The 24244-nt window shown below is 38.6% G+C and overlaps 2 protein-coding genes across 3 annotated transcripts; one reads left to right on the forward strand and one right to left on the reverse strand.

Moving 5' to 3' along the window:
• Positions 1-2453: 2453 nt before the first annotated feature.
• On the forward strand, positions 2454-16707 carry RB195_000636 (uncharacterized protein; the record flags this gene model as incomplete). Of its 2 annotated transcripts, none has more annotated exons than XM_064197086.1 (8): positions 2454-2582; positions 3051-3118; positions 5913-6026; positions 6088-6199; positions 6335-6433; positions 14949-15026; positions 15096-15182; positions 16558-16707. In XM_064197086.1, the coding sequence occupies 8 exons, from the start codon at positions 2454-2456 to the stop codon at positions 16705-16707; spliced, it is 837 nt and encodes a 278-aa protein (XP_064052967.1). The 2 variants fall into 2 exon arrangements, with proteins under 2 accessions (XP_064052967.1, XP_064052968.1); XM_064197087.1 differs by lacking the exon at positions 6088-6199 and having other exon boundaries at positions 5913-5931; positions 5985-6026.
• Positions 16708-17101: 394 nt separating this feature from the next.
• Positions 17102-23575, reverse strand: RB195_000637 (uncharacterized protein; the record flags this gene model as incomplete). Its single annotated transcript, XM_064197088.1, has 5 exons — positions 17102-17206; positions 20115-20252; positions 21175-21315; positions 22865-22990; positions 23516-23575. 5 exons carry the CDS (start codon positions 23573-23575, stop codon positions 17102-17104), a joined length of 570 nt encoding a protein of 189 aa, XP_064052969.1.
• Between the last annotated feature and the right edge of the window lie 669 nt (positions 23576-24244).

A 24244-nucleotide genomic window follows, 5' to 3' on the forward strand; every position in this document is an offset into this window, starting at 1 on the left:
TGCCACTCATGGTACCAGCGAATGAGTATTGCTATGTGTGTGGATCACCAGCAACCTCCACATATTCTGTCTATTAGGAAACATAGACAGAATATGCCGAGGTTTCAAGACAAGGGGCGAATGTAGTGTAGCGGTTAAAGATTCCGCTTCCGGCACGATCGATCGGTTGTTCGAGTCCGCCCTAGTGCTCACCAAGCCTTTCATCCCTAAGGGGTCGATAAATGGGTAGCTTACCTGTCTGGGAGGATAAAAACGCTGTCTTGACACATCGGCTAGCCACCGCAGGTCATTGTATGTGCCAGTTACACGTTCCCAAACCTCAAACGATCCTGAATTGAAGTGAACATGGAGGCGGATCCCAAGCGGATTGATTAACGCCAGACACTTTATCCGTTATCCTTTCAAGACAAGAAAAGGTTCGAATTACTATGTGGACAACTATGTTATATGCGCAAGGCTGTCGCTGTCGAATGAAGCTTCGTTATTGAAGTCTCGGTGTCCTCAGTGAAAATTTTACGAACGCTATAGAAAACTGATTCTATTCCCGGGGCCAGGACATGTACGAATTGAGAACATACGCCTTTTCGGAGCGCTGGCGTGAAGCCTATGAAACGGAAGGAGAGTTCCTTGAAAAATAATCAGCGAACCCGGCGATTGTAGTAATGCGATTTCCAAACAACAAACGTTTTCTACCCTTCTAACTATTTTCTTTGCTTTCAAAGGAATAAATTGTGGTCCATTAGTTCTTGCACTTCAGTTCTAGCACTTCGTTTAATGCAAATTTCATTTAGTCTACAAAAGTCTTTGGAAAATTTTTCCACTTTTTTCTTCTGGAAGATGACTCTTCTCTACTTTCCTTCTCTATCAAAATGAGGTCATCCATCAACGTTTTAGCTGGTTTCTGAACCGGTGAAACACTCTTCTATTCTCTCCTTTCCTAAACCATTTATATTAATTTCGATTTTGATTTGTTCGACATTTCGTTTTTTCTTTTTCTTGTCTCTTTTTTCTCCAACCTTCGTCTCGCTAAACAATCCCTTTTGGCCGTCACAAATTTCACGTGATAATCATGTGCAAATCAGTAACGTTTCAGATAAAATTTATTGAAATAGGGTATTTTTTAAGGTGGATGATGAAATAATTTGATGTGTGCAGCAGTTTGCTGTATGTCCTGTTCTGTTCTGAAATATCTTGTGAATATTTCGGGTCCATAATATTGATTTGGGCGCCAGTATCGTTGCAGAAATTGAATAATCATTAGAGCTGCGCTTTAGGTATTTTCTTCCACTTATTTCAGATTTATTTTTTATTTTTTTATTTTTTTAGGAGGTGATCTCCTAGAAACTCCTAGAAATAGTGTCTTCGTCGACGAAGCAGTTGTGGAGATGTTTGTTTTGTGTTCTCTAAAAGTCATCGCTGAGAACACCAAGTGATTACGATTAGCACTTAGAAAGTTAACATAAAGAAGATTAATCAATAATAATTAATAAAGAATATTCTGATTGTAAGTATAAGTTTACAACGCGAAGTTTAAAGTTTCCTAATGGGACCACCTTAATAGGGGGGTCACATTGTTATTTTACGTGCGCTTATAGCATAAATTTACATCCTTTGAGTTAGTGTTAGTGTTTGAATGCAGCTGAATTCTATAGCGATTCCTAAGACATTCAGTTTTCAGGCAGATTTTTGATCAGATGCAAAATATTTTCAAGCTAGTTTCAGTTTTTTTTCAGTTTCAAGCATGGTGCCTCTATTGTCATTTCAATTTAAGGAAATTGTTTTAGAGAAATATTTACAGCGTTCTGTTTGCATGTGATATTTCTCTAGTATTTGTCTGTTTCCGTAATATTTTTGTTAGTTCTCATAGCCAGGAGATCGTTGAATTAGAAACAGAAGTGAAAAAATCAATGCTATCTGGTGTTTACTCGAACATGACACGAATCGAACAAATCTGTTGGGAAAATTCTGCAAATTATTCATTTTTGAGCAAAAACAATGGTATTTTTTTTGCAAAACGTGCGAGTTGCAAACAGATTTTAATTATTAATTTAATTCACTCAAAAGTGCGTCAACACATCTTGGCCGAAAAGAAATGTTTAAGCAAAAAAAATAGAAATCAGAACTTGTTGAAATTGCTAAGGTTTGAATCAATGTGAAGCAAGAAAAGGTGAATTGGAATAAAACAGAACAGGTTCTTCGTGCTCAAGTGGTTTGAGCTCAAATTTACTAAAAAAAAATCCAAATTGTTACTGTAGTTTCATTTGGTGGCGGTTAAGTTTACTTCTTTCGTTCCATTCATTCCCGTTAATGATGTTAATCAATGTGACAAAACAATGTTTTCTCGTTATTCCTTTCTGATTTTGATTTTCGATGTTACGGTACTCTTTTTGCCTCATCACTGCTGTATGAGTTACATATTTACTGGAAAACTTTTGCAGAAACGGGTAGTTTCGATGAGTATCGCTCTGTGCGCAGTATGTAGACCGTCAACTTCTGGCGATGTGATCGTTGTGGCGAGTTATGAAGTGGACATTCCGCAGCCATCTACTGCTATAGACGTTGCTATTCCTACGGATTACATGGTCATTTTTACATTTTTTTACATTACATTTTATTACATTTTTTTCTTTTTTTTTCGCTATAATTACCTATTCCCACTTTATTGTGGCTCCTATGTTTAAAGGCATCACCCCACGAATCTGAGGTGGTATCGGTTTCAGGTGGCTTATGCGTATATGGGGTCGTAGATTGTGAGGAAGAGGGTGATTCCGTCTATTTTTTCTTAATTGCCGTAAAAAACGACCCGAAAGATGCGGCGCATGCCTGAGGCTGGCGCGCTCCAATCGAAGTCGTTGTAGAAAACAGCGCCCCGGAACGCTCGAAGCCGCTTCTTCCCGGCTGTTTTTACGGCGATTAGGGAGAAATGAGCGGGATCCCACCCCTTTCTGCGATCTACGATCCCGTATGGTCTTTAACCACCGGAAATCCATATCACGTCAGATTCGTGGGGTGATGCCTTTAAGCTATCTACCTCATTTTTCTTCTTATAGATATCAAAGATCATCCAGAAACGCGTACGGCTCCATTTCGATAATGAAGGTGAAATTAAAATCGAAGGGTTTGTTCTGTATTTTATTCTGTATCTTTATTCATTTATTTATTTTTCGTTTATTTGCTACAAAAGGATTTCGTTCCACATCTAATGTGTCCTTTTCAGACGAAAGGTTAACAAGCGATATAGAAAATTGAAGGGTAAAAGCCTAAATATTAGCGTATAGCTTACAAGGATATACGTCCAGAAAAGTAATGCACAACAATTTATTTTAATCCAATTTTTTTCTAAAATTTTTAACCTTCGGTTTTTAATTTAGTTACTGGTTTTTTGATCTTCATTTCTTTTGAAATTGTGATACAAGCGATGAGCAAAATTGAAAGGTTAAGGCAAAAAATTCAGCGTTTAATGCAAAGAACGTCCAAAAGTGATATGCAACAATTTGTTTTGATTTAATTTCCAATTTTTTTGTGATTTTTAATTTTATATTCTTTTAAATTTTTAATTTGTCTTTTTATCCAAATTTTTAATTTATTTTAACTTGAGCAGTGTTGTTTGGGTGGAATTTTAAATTTTGAGGAACTTTCTTTGAACTTTTCTTAGTATTATGAGAAGTTAGTCATTCCGTCCTCGGCTGACACCGCGGCAGTGTTAAAAATAACGAACGCCGATGATCATCGTTACAAGCAGCGGCGTGCTGGTATCGAATTTCTCGCTTGCAAGGGTGAAATTGTTGGAAATATCCATATATGCGGCGGTGTAATGTCGTGCACGGGACTGCTGCTGCTGTCGATCACAACACCGTCAGTGAACCGTCGATGTTCGATGACGATGATGTGTGCACTGTGAGGAAGCGAGTCCCAAAACAAAGCATTGTACTAAGGTAGAAAGAGAAAAAAACTGCTATTTCAGAAGTTTTCCGTAGAGAAAAAAGAGATGGACTCTTTTTTTTCGAGAAGTGTGGATCGAGAGCTGAGAAAACTACAAATTCAAAAATTACAAGTCCAAACTACAGATTTCCGTCTTCCATACTCTCACAGACCTAATATTCTGTCCACTATTTTTTTCCAAGAATCTTTTGAAAAATGCAACGTCAAGTAGCTATAGAAATTAACTTACATAGGCTTGTACTCCGCCTACAGCTCCGGGATTTGAAATCGATTGAGTAAATTCTTGAAACCATATTGACTGTGGTGGACCGGTTAGATCAAGAAAACAAACGGACCACTTCACGCTCAAGCGCAAGAAAAGTTTGAGCAAAGCTTTTCTCGGGGGACTTCTCTCGAAATGATTTTTTCCCCAGTTCTTGTTCTTCAATATCTTCAAACATCTAAACGCATCAATCGTGCTAAAATCACTTCTTTTGAATTTTTGCTCGTGTTCATCCATTATTTCCTTCCTCACCTTCGTTCACTTTACCCAGAGTAATTATTCTCGTTAGGTTCGAGTCCAGCAATAACCTTCTCACTGATATTTGTTCCGACTTGCCTGTGACTGATCCCTGACTTTCTTATCACGGGGATTGAAGGAAGAAACTCTCGATACCATAGAAAATATATTCTATGTGCAGGACACCAACATCCATTGAGGTGATTGAACCTCAATAACATGTCGTGACAAAAGGCTCATGAGACTTTGAATGAGTAGCTCTGCCCAGCTATTGTGACCTCAAATTATTAGATAATATTTAAAAGTAGTTTTTTTTTTCTTGAAAGAATGCTACGTACTGAAATTAAATAAGCGTTATAAGTACATCAAAAAAGCGCTCGTAATCTTCGAACCCATCATTAAATCCACATTATTTCTGAAGAAAAATTTATTTATTTATTTTTTTTCCTGCTGGTAGTAGTCGAGGTGGTATTTACTCCAATGATTTCACTCAAAATCTTAAAACTTTTTTCTCTGGAAGCAGAAATCTAGTTCTAAAGTTCAGTCCCTATTAGATTATTTCCCTACTTTTTTTAGGCTTCAGAATTTGTAAAAACAATGAGAAAATGTTATTAAAATTGAAGTGAAAAAGGTTGCATGAGGTTTGAGGGACGAAGAGATTCGTTCCAGAAATACTTATTGCGTTCATTGCACTCGTTATGTCTAGGGGAGTTCAATAACAGTCAATTTTCTAATGCAAAAAAAAATGAGTGAATGAGTGATCCCTTTTGCTTTCCTGAGGCCCATTTTTGTAGGAGATCGTGTTGTATTGTGTATTGTAGGAGATTATTCGGGTTTTCGTTGCCGTTCTCGAAAACCACCTTTCAAACACTACATATTAATCGAAGGAACCCTCTTAGAAGTTTCCAACAGGTCCTAAACGCTGCCTTTTGTCCTAAAAAATTATTTAAAAAATGAAGATAGGATATATCCATCTAAGGAAAGCAATACAATAATCTTTTATTATTCCAATTTTCTAATTCAGCTCGGAAATACTGATTTCTGGATAAGGACTTTCATAGGATCCGCTGACTTGCTCTTCTATTCGATAATTTCTCAGACATTCTGTGTCTAACAAATTTATCTATTTATTTATTTATTTGTTACGTTTAATGACGTGCCAAAAAGGATGTGACAAGGACAGTCGAAAACAATTACAGCAAATATTATACATTGAAGTAATATAGATACATACACATACGTAAGTAATATAGATATAAATACATTAGTAAATATAGTGAAAAGAAAGAAAAATGAATACAACGAGCGAGGATCAGTTCCGTGTACGATTTCGGGCTAATTAATTTAAGGGAAAATAATTTGAAGTATTTGATTCACTTTAAACAGGAGAGGACATGAAAAAAGTGAAATTACAGCTGAAGAAGCCTCGTTGCGTCATTCGAATTTTTTATTTTCTTATTTTTTTTTCAAGGTTCTACATCCACTATGCTGTCTCGCTAGAAGGGCCATGTCCACTTGTCTATGTCTGTGTAGCTGAACCTAGACTCTCATCGGAACGTGCACAACAGTTCCTTCTCTCAGTCAAGTTGTGTTATTTTGAATCGTTTGGAGTTCTACTATTATTATTATTATTTCAGACTTTTCAGATCGAACAAATTTCGCTTAACACAATTTTCACCTTTCCTTGGCAATTTCACTTTGCATATTTCAAGGACACACTTTGGAAGTATGACCAATCCCGGAAAGGGATCATTAGCTGTCACATTTTAACTTGTAGATTTGTTCGTTCTGAAAAATAAAAAAAGAAAAAAAAAGAAATAATAGTAGAACTTTTTTGTACTACACTTAACTACTATTCCCTTCTTAACAAAGAAAGTAATAGTTTTTTTTCAGGGTACCTTACTCAATGACAAAAAATTATCACCGCTTTTTTCCACGGCACAAGATCACGCTTTGCAACAACAGATTCAGCCTACACTTGAACAGCTTGTGGTATGCTTTATATAAAGAATTCTATTACCGAAGGGAAAAAATAGATCAGAAATTATTAGAAAATTTAAAGAGAAATCATTAGGAAAAAAATTCAATTCAGCGATAAACTTATCATTAATGTTGCAGAGTTTTACAATAAAATGGATCAAAAGTTTTTAATTTGTTTTAACCTGTGTTTTCATGATGATTCGACAACAAAACAAAAAACAAACAACACAACAAACAAAAGTAAGATTTTCGCGCTATTCAAATGTTCATAGTCGATTCTGATTAAAAAGCCACGATGTCCTTGCTTCGTCCTCTGTCCAGTTTCACATTACATACACATTAGCGCGTTGGGACCCTCGTCCAGCTGCATTGGATAGAATACAGTGGAATAATATGATATGATATAGTAGGGCAACATGAAACGACATGAAGCACGGTGCAGTTGGGTAGACGGTCTGCAGCGAATGGTGAATGGTGGTAGCAGAGGTCCCCGTTCGATTATAACCGCTACGCTCCACCGCGTCGCTTCAAGCGCAGCCGCTTACGCAACTGCACCGAGCTTCATGCCGTTTTGACCCAGCTGACCCTGCAAACCTGTTTTGTAACCCTTCCATCTTGTCTGTAGTCGCTTACGCGATGTTAAGCTAGAAATCAGAGCGCTTCGACTTCACTGTAGTTTTGATCCGTCGACGTCATCCGGGATTTCCTGGAATTCTCTCTACAATTTTTTTTCGAGAATTGGTTTGAACCCCGCTACCTCATCAGACTTTACCTCCTAGTTGTCATGCCGCGAACTTAGTTTTGAAGTCAATGAGAGTGAATTATGCAGTGTCCTCTGTCGAGGGATTTTTCTGGCGATCATATTTTTCTCCATCGATGCGGCATAGGGAACAGTTTCATCCAAACGTTCTGTCACTTTCTCTGTTGATGACTAGGAGTGCTTATCACTGCCGTATGTGAATCGGCTGCTGCTGAACGAACGATTGATTGGAACTAATTCTGTTACGAAATGAATCGAGCTCTTGTATTTTCTGATACGACTTTTCCATTTCCTGAATGGAATGTTAACTGAGGAATTTTTCGTGATTCAACCGTAAACTACCACATTCGTCATCCTATTTCTTCTCCATGACGTTATGTAACAATTTTTAGTGACTCATTCCTCTTCCCGGAGCTGCTCCGTCTGCCTGCTTCGTTCACGGTCGTCTTTAGCGTGTGTTGTTTGCTTTAGAATTTTCTCCCGACTCTGCCATTCTATCGATTGAGCAAACCGTCGTTGAGCAACAAATTTGCTCTCCCATTTTACCTTACTAGACCGAGCATACACAATTTGTAAGAACAGAATTCAAAATTTGAATTTTTAGCTGCGCTCTGAACGTATGTTTCACTTTTTGGTGTATGCTACGCCTGACACATCGACCTCTACGATGACGCATGAATTCTCGAGCAGTATCCCGTGAATTTGTGTGGATTCCATATTTTGCAGGGACTTGTCCTGATGTTTGAACACCAAACTGGATTTACCGGTGCTCTTACCGAGCATTTCCCTCTTTGACCTGAACCACACTTCAAACTCCCTCCTCCAAAACAGTGACTGCCCGTATTTGTTCCCGTCCTGCGGGCTGCCTTATTTAGTATTTTCTATGCGCGATTCACCTCATTGAGGTCCATACAACGAAAACCGGTTTTCTATGTAGTTACAACGTGTACAATAGCATGTCCTCTTTTTTTGGATCGACCTCAATCTTTTTTCTGTCTGGCTGCGTAGTCTCGGCAGCGTTGTTCCGTCCAGTTTTATAACACAGATTTTTGTCAAATAGAAAAAAAAAAACATTCCATTCCACATTCTTTTATTCCCAGTTCGTTGAGTCAGTGACCGTTGGCGAAAGAAATTCGCATTTGGAAACGCTGCACACTACATCTCCATCCACCATCCACCACAAACAAATCCACTTTGCGGTGGATCTTGTCCTCAACTGGGACATGGGCTTTTTGGAAGGGGCACGGGCTATAGGTGCGCTAATAGCAGAGACCTATTCCCTCTTAACTGCACTCGCATAAACACTAGAATCTCCTTGAGTTTGTTTATTTTGTGAATGGTTCAACGATAAACGCTTTTATATTCGCGGGCTGAGGCTGAAAAGACCGGGAATTTATCGCCTTCACTTTTTTGATTTTTCAATTCTGAAACCTGAATGTAAACTCCTTCACTGTTTTTTTTTTGCTTGATTTTTTGCTTCCTCGAATGTGACTGGCTTCTCCTGATCGTATGTTCAGGTTTTAGGCGATACATAAAAGATTAGATGGATTTTCCATTTCACATACCACCACTCCCTGCGTTCCTACCGTTTACAATTGTTTTTTTTTTCTAAAATCATGTTTCGTCTTTTTATTAAAGAATGGCTTTTTTTAATTTAAGCTCGCGCCCGAAAAAAACAGCTTAACATTTGTAACACGCTATTTGAAAGAACATTTCTTCCTTTACAAGATAGGATTTAGGATTTTCGTTTTTTTTAATGGTGAGTTAATTTTTGTTTATTTATAGATAAGTAGATTATTATCTTATAAAATCTCATAGTGGTGAAAATCATCTAAACGGGGCACGTTTTTGAGCAGAATCCGTCCGCCGACTCTCTCTTTCCCTTACTTCCTATGCGAAAAGAGATTTTGTCGAAAATATATAAAAAGAATAAATACAAAATAAAAATGTATAAAATGAAATGAAAATATATAAATATAAATATTTAGTTAGGAAAGGGGACTTAACCGCTCTCTATTTCTTGAAGTAAATAATTAGATCCCTAGGTCGGGCCTTAAAACCTAAGCATTAGTCTTGGAGGATCTGTGACATGTAAACTAAAGTTACCAAGAGAAAAAAGAAAGAGAGATCCCCCAGAAATAAAAGAGCGGTGGAATGCCCTCCTCAAGTACATTTTCTCCTGGATATTTTCGAACTACAACTACATTTTCCCCGAGATTTTTTTCTTGTTTTCTTCGGATCATTCTAGTTTTGTGTACATAAACCGAGTAGTAAAGTACACTGGAAAGGACATTATGATTCAGTACTTGTATTCGATTAACCAAATCCTTCAACTTATCTTGATGAGTCATCCATGAATCGTAAAGAAGATATTAAGGGTTTTGCATAGAATTTATTGCGGCAGACAAGGTCAGCAGAAGAGTTATAAGCAGGTGTCTGTGTCTGTTTTCACTACGATACTATCTGTGAATTCACTACTCTTCAGTAAATACGTAGCATTGCCACGCTTCGATATTTATTTGCGTTTCACACCATTCGCATCGGTGATGGCGCGGCGAGTGTGCATTTTTATGTTCCACCGGAAAAGTGTGTAGATGCTCATTTAGCATTTTTAACCGTTACCTAAAATCAATGTGTCTAATACTGTATAATAATTATTTAATAATATAATCTCTTTAATTTACTGTTTACTTGAGTCACGTTGAAAGTTTTTGCTGCTTAACCTCATTCTACTGGTTTCAAAAGTAACGAAAAAAGGGTATATTTATATCTTTCAATGACCATACATATTAATATACGAATAGAGGAGGTACTGAATAATTCCTCACAAATTAAGTATTAATTATTATTCACACATTTCTGCCATTTTAACGTGACTCGATGGCAATGTTTTGAATCATACACAGCTAATATTCTTGTAGGAGTGATTTATGAGGATCAGGGGATTTTCTCGAATTTATTTTCACTTTCATTGCGACAGTATCTATTGTATTTTCCAAAGTGAAAATATCCAGAATCCTCTTAATCGGATATAAAAATGCAAAAATCTATACGTTGGAATAATAGATATGCAGATATTGTATTTTTGCAGAGGTGTGGTCAAGTAAATAAAATAATATGGTAAACAATAAACAATATTTCTGCGTTTTAAGCATGTTTCGAACATTAAAGATAGCCCATATGTAAAACACTGTCTTCAACATCTGTAAGTCTGGATTTGACATTTATCTTGGGGTGTTCTGTGTTTTTTTTTCTTCCTTTTTTTTGATGTCTGATTTCTAAAAGGAAATTTTAATGGTATGAATTGGAAGGAATCTTCTTTCAAAGAAAATAGCTCGACTTTCCAATTTAAATTTCTAATTTAATTCTTAATTTCCTAATTTAATTTGCCTTCAGGAAAACTTCGCTGTCTCACTTAAGTTTGTTCCATCTAAGAACCGTGAAGGACACATTTTTGTAGTGGATCCTTACCGAGCTGAGATTTTTTTTTGCTTAATAATTTTTCCCTTAATCGAATAATTGATGTTTCATTGAAATTATAAATTGCTTTATGGGAGGAAGTCTCTGATTTGCAACATTGAAACAACGTCAATGGATTTTGATGAGTCAAAAAAAGAACTTCTGGAGAAAAAACGCCTGCGCCTGTTTTCTTTCTGGCCTTCCGCGGTTGTGGGTGACCTGAAATTGGAACGTTATTTCGACAATTACTGACATCAGCGCGTCAACGTATTGCGCAAATTAGGCGGCGATGGAACGATCATGTTGATAGTTCTAGTTTTGTTGGATGTTCGGTAACACTTATATATACATATCGGTGAAAGTAACTCACTCACTCATCTATGAACTCACCACCGACGTCTAACGGTGTCCCCTAACATCCGCTTATCGACTACAATGACCAAAAATCGTAAACAATTTCTCGCCAACCTCGGTGCTCGCCTGTTTTCACTTGATATAATGGTGAGTTGTTGTTTTCGATTAAATTTCTGGTTGAAGAATCCATCTTCAGCTTATTTTTCTGAACTTCTCAATATATGTGATGCTATGGTTTAATGCTCCGGACCTTCTGTTTCCAGGTTCTGCGACATTAACCCATACCGCTGCATATATGTATTTATAACTCCGAAAAACTAATTTTCCGGGATAAATTTGTGAGTTTTCTGGCTGTTATAAGAAATTCAATACATGAGACTTCCTAGTCTCGATTCCTTCCTTGTTCTTTTAGAAAATCGCCACCCTTATTCGATTTCTGGTCCAATTTTTGTTTTTAACAACAGAAATTGTATCAAAAACTATCCTAGGAAGGTTTTTTTTTTTAAATTGTCCAATTGTCCTCCTTTCAACTATTCCAACATAATTGAGAGATTTTTTCAAAATTTCGTTAGCCGCAAAAATAAATCGCTTTGGTAGAAATAATTTGACACTTTCTGATTCTGTAGATCACTTTGAACTGCTCCTTTTAGTCTTAGAGGTCTCTTTAATTTTTTTTTCGGCGAAAAAGTCGAAAATGCGGCTGGTTCTGGTCCCGTGCTCACTATTATTTATTGTTTTTCAAGTTGTCTTACAGCTAATTCCAGTGACAGAGAAGTGATCCATTAGTCGCTAGTTTTTCTTTCTGTGATAGAGTTTTCGTCGAAGAAGAGCTTCGGATCCATAAATACTCAGTATGATTTCTCATGACCTCGCTTGTCTCTCATTTAGACTGCAAAAACGAAGCTAACCTTCTTTCTATTTTTTTGAATCATCGAAAAAACTGAGCTACCGCACCAATCAACAAACATTGTTAGAAGCAAAACAAAGAAAATTGAGATGTGTGTACTATAGAAATCCTTTTCATCTACTTCAAGGCATCACTCCACGAATCTGAGGTGGTGCAGATTTCAGGTGGAGTATTCTTATAAGGGGTAGTAGATTATGGAGAGGAGGGTGATTCCGTCCATTTCTTCCTAATTCCCGCAAAAAAACGGCCCGGAAGATGCGGCACCGCACAAGGCTGGCACGCTCCAGTCGAACTCCCTGTAGAAAATAGTGCGCCAAAACGCCTGAAGCCGTATCTTCCGGGCCATTTTTTACGGCAATTAGGAAGAAATGGACGGAATCACCCCTCTCTCCGTAGTCTCCCATCCCGTATACGAATATTCCACCTGAAATCCGTACCACCTCAGATTCGTGGGGTGATGCCTTTATTTCAGGAGCAGCGAGAGTTACCTGATTGATGTTCTCAAATTTCAAAGAAATTGGTTCTATCCACATATCCAGGGCATATTTTACAAGTTCTTTTTTTTAATATCTTGGATCCCATTTTATTTCATCCGCGTTCTCCTATAAAATGTCATAAATCTTCAATCTTCATCTGTCAAATATGTGCGCAAATTGTGTTTGAGTATCGTTTTCCGTTTTCGAGAACCACGCAGCTATTTCTATGTACCAGTTTCTTTTGCAGCACTTAAGGTACAGTTTTGTATGAATACAGTTCTGGATCCTTGATGAATGTTACCCATATAGATAGGCTGATTAACTGTGGTAAAGGGAATCCTTCGGAGAAATGTTCTCATGTCCGGGTAATGGTTCTCTCACGATGCAAATTAGGTTAGGGACGTTGTATGCAGGCATTGTGGTGAAAATACGAAATTTCTCTTTAAAAAAATCCAGAAATTAGATGTATCGGGACCAGACTTTTAGCCGGCGAAGCAACTCTTTACATCCGGGCTACTGGTAAATGAAATCGTGTGAGGTGGACCCCACCACAAAGCGGCTGTGCTCGAAGCGGTGCGGTGGAGCATAGCGGTTAGGATCGTGTAAGGATCCTTGTTAGAACCACTCGTCGCTGCAGTTCGCGATGGTCCCGCACCGATCCAAACGCTAGCTCCATCGCGTCTCTTCGAGCGCAGCCGCTTACGCAGTTGCACCGAGTTTCACGTCCTTTTGACCGAACGATGTAAAGAGTAGTATCGTTTGGTGTGTCTGATGCCTCTGTATTTGGAGGTGATGTTTTGAGTTTTCGCTATAATAGAATTACAGCTCGACCCATACTTACCAGTAGAGAAAAACATCGAAAATTTCCTCAAATCGCCTTTCGAGCGAACGATATAGTGTGGCTACATTTGTCATTCTGATCCCGTTCGATGCACTTTTTTTTCAACATTTTTTTTGTTGAGGAACTCTGGCATACTCATTTCATTGGGAATCTAATGAAATGTGAACCGAATCGATCCTGCTATTACGAAGACAGATTCTTTGTGATACAATTCGTTTCCAAATGAAAAGTTTCTGTGCTCTTATTGTTTTTCAAGTAGCTAGAGGTACTTGAGTGTGAGTACGCGAAAGTGCGTACTGTGTAATTGTGTTCCGTCCACACTTACAAAAACAACAAACAGAAAATGAAACTAAACTAAGGTGATTGAATGCGTGCGGTTCCGCTGTGAAATCCAATATAACGGCGCCACAATGACACGTACGCTATCTCATACAATGACCAACCTATTACATCTATTTCAATGACTGTGGATTTACTGTAGAATGAAGGATACAAGTTTAGTTATAGAATTCTAATTCTTACTTCCTTTTTCTTCCAAATCGAAGCTAATATTATTGCTTGACGAAGCAGGTTGTTCTTGAACGCAACTCTGCCAATCTTGTCGTTCTGTCGATCTGCAGGAAGAGCTCACAGCTTGCACAGAGTCTTTCCATTTGTAACTGTTCCATATCCAAGGAGACTTGCGTCTCGCCTTAAAGACATCATCCAACGAATCTGGAGCGGTACGGATTTCCGGTGGAGTATTCGTATACGTGGTTGTAGATTATAGGGAGGAGGGTGATTCCGTTTATTTCTTCCTAATTGCCGTAGAAAACGGCCCGGAAGATACGGCTTCGAGCGTTCCGGCGCACTATTGTCCACAAGGAGTTCGATTGGAGCGCGCCAGCCCTATGCGGCGCCGTATCTTCCGGGCCGTTTTCTATTATTAGGAATTAGGAAGAAATGAACGGAATCACCCTCCTCCCCATAATCTACGACCCCGATACGAATACTCCACCGGAAATCCGTACCACTCCAGATTCGTGGGGTGATGCTTTTAACCGCCTATCGACACCGAGTGACCCGCGTATCTCAGGTCAACAGTGTCCGCAATCCTGGCATTGTGATACTCGGCGGATACATCCCCGCAGAAAGAAGAGGTTTTCATAGGATTTGCGCGAATTTCTCTTGAAATTAGACGAAATTGAAATTTGAAATTAGGAGCTCATTTGCTTTCGAATAGTATTTTCAAAATTTAATGTTGCTCGCTCCCAGGAATCCCTTCGGTTTGCGACGGATTTTGAGGCGGCTCATGTTCCAGCAGTTCAGCGCAACGAAACGGAGGATTGTAACCAATGATTCCGCGCTTCCATTTAGGTATTTGACTTATTTGGGTTGGGATTTGGGAGTGTGCTGGACAACGGCACTTTTTTTTGATATCTGGGTAATTTTCGCCCAATAACTGCGCAAGTTAGCGTATAGCTCATACGGGTCCAGAGCGTACACTCAAATGCTTGACTACATTTAGTATGAGCAGGACCACATCGAGTAGGTAGCTATCAAAACCACGGCTCAAAAAAAAATAACAGCAAAAACTACGGTAATATCAGCAAATCTCACTTCCACATCTTCTCCTTCATTATGTTCTTTTTTTAAATCGGTTTGAATCACATTAAAACGACTATCGCGAATTTGCAACTTGCTAATACTGTAGATTTTCACACTCAATTGAGCAACTTTTTTTTTCACAGATGGCGGAGAATGCGCAGAGACCAACACAAGACGCACGAATCAGCGACATGCGTCGCCAAGTGGAAGAGGTGAAAAACGTAAGTTGCTGACATCTCTAGGTGCAAGCTGTTCGGTATTTCTTCTGATTTTACCTCTCTTGTGCTAAGGTTATGGCCTCTAACGTTGCGTCAATTATGGAACGAGGAGAACGATTGGATAGTATCGAAAGACGCACGGATGAGCTACAAGCTTCGGTTGGTGTCACGTTACGGTTAATAATAAAAATATCAGGACCAGTATTCTTCGGTTTATTGAAGCTGATCGTTTGCTTCGTCTCCTCTTTCTGATTCCACATATATCCAGCTTCTAGTTTATCCAGTCGCTAACAAATGGAGAGCTTACCTCACTAGGTTGCGTGCATCTAAACTACATTAATTAAGAATTCGACTTAGGTTCTAGGTCGAATTCCTAAATATAGCACTTGGTGAAATTTTCAATTCTGGATTCTCTTGAGAAAAAATAAAATTTGGGACGTAATGTGCGGGTATCACAGCAAAATCCTTAAATACTCCCTGAAAATCCAAGAATGGAAGGCTGTAGAAGTATCGCAACCCTCAGTTCACACTACGAGGCAACTCTTTACGTCGATTGTGTGGACGAAGTGAAAATGATACAATTGCTTTGTTTCGGTGTGAATGGTACCTTTTTTGGTTAATTTCACCACCAATCCACTTTGTTTCCATCTCCTTCGTCTCTTCTTTCATCTCTTTAAGGTCTCTTCTGAGGCATATTGTTCCATCATCTATGATCCTAGATCCTCTTCAAGGATCCTTTTTTTTTCCTTTCTTTTTTTTTTCCTAGGTCCTGGGCTGACGAATTGCGATTTTGATAAAAAGGGGCCTCTGGGTGCTCCTAAGGTCTCTTCTGAGGCATATGGTTCCAAAATTTATAAGTATTGTTTTGCGTTCTCGCCACCATTCTTGTATACCACTCCATAAAGCCTGTGTTTCAACTGGAGGAACCCACAAAGAATGTTTCATTTCATTCTTTCAACCCTTTTATATGTAAAGAGTTGTATCGTTGGGTAAATTGAGGCCTCTCTGTTATCCTAATGCCTTTTTTGAGGCATACGGTTCCAAGACTAATAGGTGACGGTCTGCGTTCGCGATTTTTTTGCTAACCCCGCCGTGAACCCTGTTAAATAACAGGAAGGACCAACTTCCGATGATTCATTTCCGATGATTCCTTTCATTTCTTCAGTACTTTTAATCGCAAAGAGTTGTGTCGTTGCGTGAATTGAGACTTTTTCTGCTGCTGATGCCCTTAATTCCTGTATTTGTTGGGGAGTGATCCTCGTTTATTGCCCAATTTTTGGCAACGGTGTCATGAATCCTATCCTACCTAACAGAGGGAAAAGCCAAGCCAATACAATGTTTCCTCACTTATGGACTTTATCTCTGCGACAAGGAGCGCTTTAGAAGATTGCATTACTTTCTTTTTCCATAGGTCTTGTGAAAAAAAAAACTGTACTTTTCCTTTAGCTCCACATTCGAGAACATATTTTCCATCAATTTTCCAATTAACTAAGAAAATTGAACGCCCCAGTGTCCTTCACGTTGCCCTTTTCAGTCAGCAAACTTCAAAATGACAGCGCATCGAGTTCAACGCAAGATGTGCATGATGAATGCGAAATGGACCGTCATCTCCGTAATCGGCGGGATAATCGTTGCCGCCATCGTTATCCTGTTAATCCTCGACGCGTGTGGTGTATTCAAATAAGTGCACAGTGCACGAGACACTTCAGAAAAAAAAAACAAATTTTTGCCCAACTTGCTAGAAATACACTAGTAGTTGTTTTCTTGTACAGCAGAAAAACAAAAGAAAGTACGATCGTATAATTTTCCCTTAATTCTTGTGAATGATGTATATTTTTCTATGTTGCTTTATGTATGAGGAGGTTTTTTTTTTCGACCAATTCACTTATTCTCTGCTCAAATATAGATTAATCGCTTTTATTTCTACGTATGTAACGTCACGTTAAAGTGTGTACCTCTCCTGAAAGCTATTATTGGAGGAGAATAAAGATCTTCATTATTTTCTTTATATTAAACGTTCATACTTTTCATGTTGTTCTTCTTTTCGACTATAAATATGTTCCTGGATATATTCTGCTTCAAAGAAAACAACATAGCGGATGTCTTGAGTTCCGTTGAAGTTGTTTATTTCGTTTCGACATCGTCTCAATGTACCTCAATTGTGAGACCATTTCCTCGAAAATCTGAAAAACACACATCCTATCAGGTAAATGTTCAACGACTAACGAAAATGAGTTGTGGTTTTTTTTTTCTGGCTATAGATCTAACTCGGGCGCACACAGAATTTCTTCCTGAGTTCTGAGGTGAAAAATGCTAAGTAAACAACGGATTGAGTAAACGTAATGGGAAGGAGAGCACGTGTAAAAGAAACAGGACAGAATCTACTGTGGTGTGGAGTGGTTCTAGGACACATAAAGTGGAGGGGGGCGGGGGGTGAGGTAGTCGAACAGCACATTTTTAAGGATCTTCGTGCATGGTTATGATTTATGTGGTGGGAAAAAAGTAGGCAATGACTTTTCACGTTCTAAACACTTGGGAATTTTAGGAATCAACTTTAGATTTTGCTCATATCTAAGTTTAGTAAAGGAATTCAATTTGGACAGACTTTTTCTTGGATATTTTTGAGTTTTTTCTATGAATTTAAAGGCAGCGGATCACGAAATTGACGTAGTACCGAGACCCAAGGGAACTCGTAGAGTTCAGATTGTAGATTAACGCCGTTTCTTACGGCAGTTGAGGATGGACTTTGGCAGTATGCTGGAGAACAACACCTTTTTGCAATATCTGGATAAATTCCACCATATAACTGCTTAAGTTATATAGCTCGTTTGTGCCCAGAGCGTATACTCAAATGCGTGACTGCATTTAACGTAAGGAGGGGAACCGCGAACAAATAGAAATCAGACTCGTATGCATGGCCACCACTCTGTAAATTACTTAAAGGCATCACCCCACGAATCTGAGGTGGTGCAGATGTCAGGTGGAGTATTCGTATACGGGATGGGAGACTACGGAGAGGGGGGGGGTGATTCCGTCCATTTCTTCCTAATTTCCGCAAAAAAACGGCCAGGAAGATGCGGCGCCGCACAAGGCTGGCGCGCTCCAGTCGAACTCCCTGTAGAAAATAGTGCGCCTGAAGCCGTATCTTCCGGGCCGTTTTTAACGGCAATTAGGAAGAAATGAACGGAATCACCTCCCTCTGCATAATCTACTATCCCGTATACGAATACTCCACCTGAAATCCGTATCACTCCAGATTCGTGGGGTGATGCCTTTAATGTATGACTTTTTTTCCCGACACCTTTTCTTCGCAAGGCAGCTCCACTGAAAATCCGTAATTTGGAACTTTTTCATATAATTAGAAACTCATTTAGTCTGACATTTTTCTAAGCGATATTTCCGATATTAACAGAAAACACATAAAGTTTTTGGACCCATCATGAAATCCTCTTCTTAACTGAAAAAGATTGAAAATTTCAAGCTTTGTTTCTGTCTTTGTTTTTGCAAGGTATTAGAAGTAATAGAATTATTGAATTTCAATTAGAACTTCAAATGCTCTTCGCCTTCACGAGGTATCAAGGTCTTTTTGAAAAGGACTCAAGATGCCAAAGTTCGACCTTCCTTGAATTTTGGCATAGAGATTGCAAATTATCGATAGTCAAATAAAGCAACATTTGAGAAGATAAATTGCAAATGTTCTTACTTTCCACGCTCTGACGAAGGCGACAACGCCGAAACATTAGCCGTAATAAAGTTTGTTAAAGGCATCACTCCACAGCTGCTGCCAAATTGCGTGTCCTTTCTTTTTCTCGTCAAATTATCGATTAAATCGGTTTCCTACGTTGGTGTAGTCAACAAAAAAAAAACTAGTTCCACTATTTGAAATAAATCCCTCAAAATTGGTAGTAACTCTTTCGCAACCAAATGAGAGGCAATTCTGAGTTTTAGTTAGTTGCTCGGTTCCCTTTTTTTAAAGTTTTCATTCACACACAATTTTTCTTAAGAATAGTTGGAGGTAACTCGTTTTTTGGTAGTATGTCGAGTAGCACGCCACTTCAATGCACTCTGCTCAACAGTCTATGATGTCCAGAAATTCTCATCACTGTAAAAGATATTTCTCCTACCATAACCCATTCTTTCCGCTGTGACGCTTAGTGAACTACCTTTGAAAGCATATAAAAACTTTGTTGATCCAGAACCTGACCAACCTTCCAGAAAGAGCTTTTTGATGATAGCTCTGCTGCATCGCAACTTATTTTTATGCATTTGCAATGACGCATCTCTTTGAATTAGTCTTCTTCGTTCAAAAGGACCAGAACCGTCAGAAATGTACCAAATAAAACAAAAAATGCTTAGAATAAAAGTGTGTTTTTAAAATCAAGAAGAAAAAATCATGGAATTTTTTGGTAATAACAGATCACGGAAATTTTCAGGTTGTTTGGGTTAAGTTGCTCATATTGTGCACGTGCACTAGAAACTAAAATTTTTAGGCAGAATTGTGCTTTAACTAATTATAAACGATGTAACTTTTAGGAATTCTCTTATCTTTCATTTAATCCGAATCTACTAAATAGGTTTTTTTTTCAAAACTACAGAGGGAGTATTCAATAGCAGAAAAAAGTTTATGCACTTTATCATAGCGTAAAAAAACTCTAATGAGTTTCGGAAAACTTTGAATGCTGTGTACTTTTTGTGGAGATAACCGAATTATTGATTTTAAAAAATCTACAAAATTTGGGCCGAGTTCAGCGATCTGGCACTTGAATAGGTGAATTTTTGTCGGTTCAAGTTCATATAAGAAATATGAGGTTTGAAAAAACCTATTAGATTTATACACCCTTTTATGTTTCTTATTTTTAGGAGCTATATTTGTATAACGGAAATATGAGTGCTGTATGGGACCGAATTTGAAGATAAAATTGTGTTCCAGCCTAATAAAAAAAAAAACATCTTCCCAATACTAATTTTTGATTTGATTTCAAACCTCATACCACTTATATGAACTCGAACCGACAAAAAAAATTCTTCGCCTCAGAGAACAAAAAAAACCGGTTTAAATTATCCAAATGCAAGAAAAAGAAGAAATCTTACTTCATGCACATTAATATTCATTCTCGCACTCGCTTCAGCAAATGAACAACGAAGTTGAGCTGATAACGTGTTCCCCTCTTGTGGGGACACTTCTCGATAGTCGGAATCACATTTGGCAGCCACTAACATTCGAGCAATCTGTAAGAATTTTTCTTTGCCTCAGGGAACACGAAAAAAGCCGGTTTAAATTATCCAGATGCACATAAAGGATAAGTATAAGGTGCACGGTGTTGATCAATCCCTACCGGGAAGCCCGTATGCACCTAACTTTAATTAAAAATCGGTTTGTAAAACCTTACAATGACTTGCGGTGGCGAGCCGATGTGTCAAGTCAGCGTTTTTATCCTCCCAGACAAGTCTCATATCAATTTATCAACCCCGAAGAGACACAAAAGCTTGGTCGGCGCTAGGACGGATTCGAACCTCTGATCGATCGTGCAGTCAGAGCCGAACCTCTTACCTACTGCGCTACACCCGCCCCCAGATACACGTATTCATGTTAACTCTACAGCTATATCAATCACTGTCAAATTACATATTTTTAGAGCTTTGTTTCGACTTAAAGGCTCCCACGAATCTGGGTGGGGATTTGGTGGAGTATTCGTAAGGTGGGGACTATGGGAGGGGGTGATTCCGTCCATTTTTCTAATTGCCGTAAAAACGGCCCGGAAGATCGGCTTTTCGTTTTGGCGCACCATTTTGTAAAGAGGTTCGATTGGAGCGCGCCAGTCTTGTGGGTCTTCTGGGTTTTCGGCAATTAGGAAGAAATGGACGGATCACCCCCTTTTCCCACCCTATACGAATACTCCACCTGAAATCTGCACCACCTCAGATTCGTGGGGTGATGCCTTTAAGCGAGGCGCCTATGATTCACGATGCTAATCACAGTTATTTTTCTCTTAGGATTGATTCCGCCCGATAAGCTAATCCATCCTTTATCAATTTCATATATTTACTTAGCTAGAATGAAGGTTTCATTCATTCATGAAACAAAAAAAAAATAGGGAAAATCAAACAATAAAAGATGAATAAGTTTTATCAACTAAATTTTTGCACTCACCGAATTGACCCCTCGCATCCTTGCTATTTGTGAGAATAAAGACAACGCATATTCGTAAGACTTCCTGCTTCCAACCGAATAAACCACAATGAATGCGTCCGCGGAGGAAATATACCGTGATAACATCTCACTCACCAATTCCTGGAATTTTCAGATTTTTCAGAGTTTATAAAAAGCTGAACTATAACTCTTACAAACGACAAGAATATGTTTCTCATATATGTTAACGTTTTTGGGTATCACATTGATAGATTTCATTTGGAAAGCATCTGACTGCACCATACTCGGGTTTTTTGTCAGCCAAAATATTCCCGTCAGGTGAAAAAAAAGGGAGAGAGAAATAACTTTGGATAGAATTGGCTTTTCCAACGTTTCTCGTCACCGAGAACTTCGAGCCTGAGGTGATTGGGGAGCCTACTAGTTTGCTGACCAAAGTCTTTCTATGAATTTCTGCATCTAGTAGTATTGCTGGATTTAGCGTCGAACAATCATTATCTTCCCTTCCTTACCATAAAAACTTGAGAAATCAAGTTTTTATGGTAAGGAAGGGAAGATTCAGTTGTTGTGAAGTTGTCTCAGTTGTTAGTGACTTTTAAATATTATTTTAATCTGAATCTGGGGTAAGCAAATAGAAGCGCAAACGAACGACAGGTAACATACCGCGAATCTGACGTGGTAAGGGAAATTGTGGGAAGACTAGAGATGAGATGATTGTAGATTGCCGAATCCGGAATAGTTCCGCTCACCTCTCCCTAATTGTACTAAAAAAACGGCGTAGGAACAGTTTTAGTCCCTACGACTTACGTTAGAACGCTCCCCTGTGTACACTTTTCGGTCTCCTCAGCATCCTATTCTTTGGTTTACCACCATGAGTTGAGTAGTGAAAAGATCTGATTAATTTTTGACCGCTCGCACCTGGATGTGGCGCGCGCACAAGGATGGCCCGTTCCAAATGAAATTGTAGAGAAAAACGGGGTCTTCCCAGCCGTTTTCTACGACGTTTAGGAGAGGAAAGCGGAACCATCTCGGATCCTGGAATCTACAACCCAATCTCGTACTTCTCCTACGGAATCTCGTACCACTTCAGATTCATGGCATGCGGTCTTGGAGACCTGGTCGTTTAGGCACTTTTGTCAGTGTTTACTCTTTTGACAATGTCTCACGCGAAAGAAGATTTGCAACCTTCAATTAAATCCTTAAATCGAGACTTCATCAGCTAAACGCTTACGTCATTGTTTATTATTTTCATTGTTGTTTTAATGCGCCACAGTTAACCTGATACACAAAGGAAGATCTCGATTATGATGAGAAGTAGGCAACGTTTGGGAGCAGATCAAATTCATGGCATTTATAGCCATTTAGAGCACAATTTTTTATCAATAGTTTTTTTCCAAATCAAATTTTTTCCGTGCTTAAATTTTTCATCATCCCTTGTTTCGGAGAGAATAAGACAGTTCGTTCATAGGTCTTTACAACGATCTGCCAAATAACCACCCTGGTTCAATGTTACTTCTAGAAATACTCACTAACGTCCCTTGTAGATCAAATCAGCAGCACGTTTCTTTACGCGAAAAAATTTTTGTCTTTTTTATGGGGATAGTACTCCAAAAAAACTAGTGGAATAATGTTTTAGTGCGCTGAATGTTAACACAATCTGTAATATATTGGTTGTGAAATACCACCAACTCACTCTTCCTGCTGTGTCCACGATTTCGAGATAAGACATAGATCCTTGAAATAATAACGATTTTTTGAAGCGGTCTTCGATAGTCGGATCGTAGATGTCGCTATAATCATTGGAGACAAATCGCCGAATCTGAAACGGCGAGGTGTTCGGCGAGAATTGTCGCGTGACCACCAAAAAAGAAGCTGAAAAAAAAGAACTGTGTGGGATCAATTCTTAGCGGAATTCCCCTCTGTGCGACTCATTATTGGCCTGATGGGTACATTTGAAAAAAACCCGCCAAGGGGACATACGGTAGCTTCCAAACTTTGGTGCAATTACAGACTAGGGTGTTCTGCGCGAGGATCCTATCAGCGCCCGGCAAAAATGTGCCATCGTTCGTTTCCAGCGCGTCATAGAGGAGGGAGAGGAGGAGAAGTAGGGGAGGTCACCAGCGTTCGCTTTCGTGGCGGACGCGTCGCGTCAACTGAGCTGAACGCAGTATTCGAGAACAGTTCAATATCAGACCTACAACGACGTAGTGGAATTGATTAAGTTGGAATTTCTCGAGGTATTCATCCTCCTAAACATCGGAGACGATTCCTATCCTGGATGAAAAACTTAGGACTTCGCAAAAAAAGACCTCAGTTTTTTTTTTCTCCTAAAAATTCCACTCACCAACGATGTCTTACCACAAGCCGTAGCACCAAGGACCGCAATCCTATACTGTTTCTTCATCGCGATAAGAATTCTGGTTCGGATCCGGCTAAACAACTAGTTGGCGGTCTGGAAAAGGTGTGAATAGACTTATCTCCTTTCTGTGTGTGTTTGTACAAGAAAAACATGCGCATTCTCAATACGTTTGGGAGATGAGTCAACGAAACGTCAGATGAGGAAAAGAGAGCGGAGACAAGGTTGAGGTTCAGCTGAAGGAAGAAATTTTTGACGAAGGAACCTAAAATTATTCTTTTCCATAACACTAAAATTAGAGCAGGCAGCATATCTTTTGTTTCTGTGTCAATGTGGATTCGTTAATCTATAGAGACATTCGCAATATTTTGCAGTTGCACTTTTGTAGTTTATGTATGATAAATATTTATTTTGTTATTATTATTGTTCATCTACTATTATTCATTCTAATTTTATTATTTATTTATTCATTACAACATTTTGTTCATTACTCAAAATGTGCGAGAATAGTTTTCTGCTGAATTTGTTTGGGAAACATATTTTCAGTTAAAAAAAACCACCTAAGATCAACAACGGATGTCCCTAAGTAAAATTTCAAATCTCGTATACTTATATCCAGAACAACCCAGGAGCAAGTTCTGATTTTTGGTAAGGAAACATACTTCACTGTTCGAAAACAACCTGATTTTTAAATATTATCAGAAAATCATAAAAAAT

This window comes from Necator americanus, chromosome IV (assembly GCF_031761385.1).
Source record: "Necator americanus strain Aroian chromosome IV, whole genome shotgun sequence".
Taxonomy (NCBI): domain Eukaryota; kingdom Metazoa; phylum Nematoda; class Chromadorea; order Rhabditida; family Ancylostomatidae; genus Necator; species Necator americanus.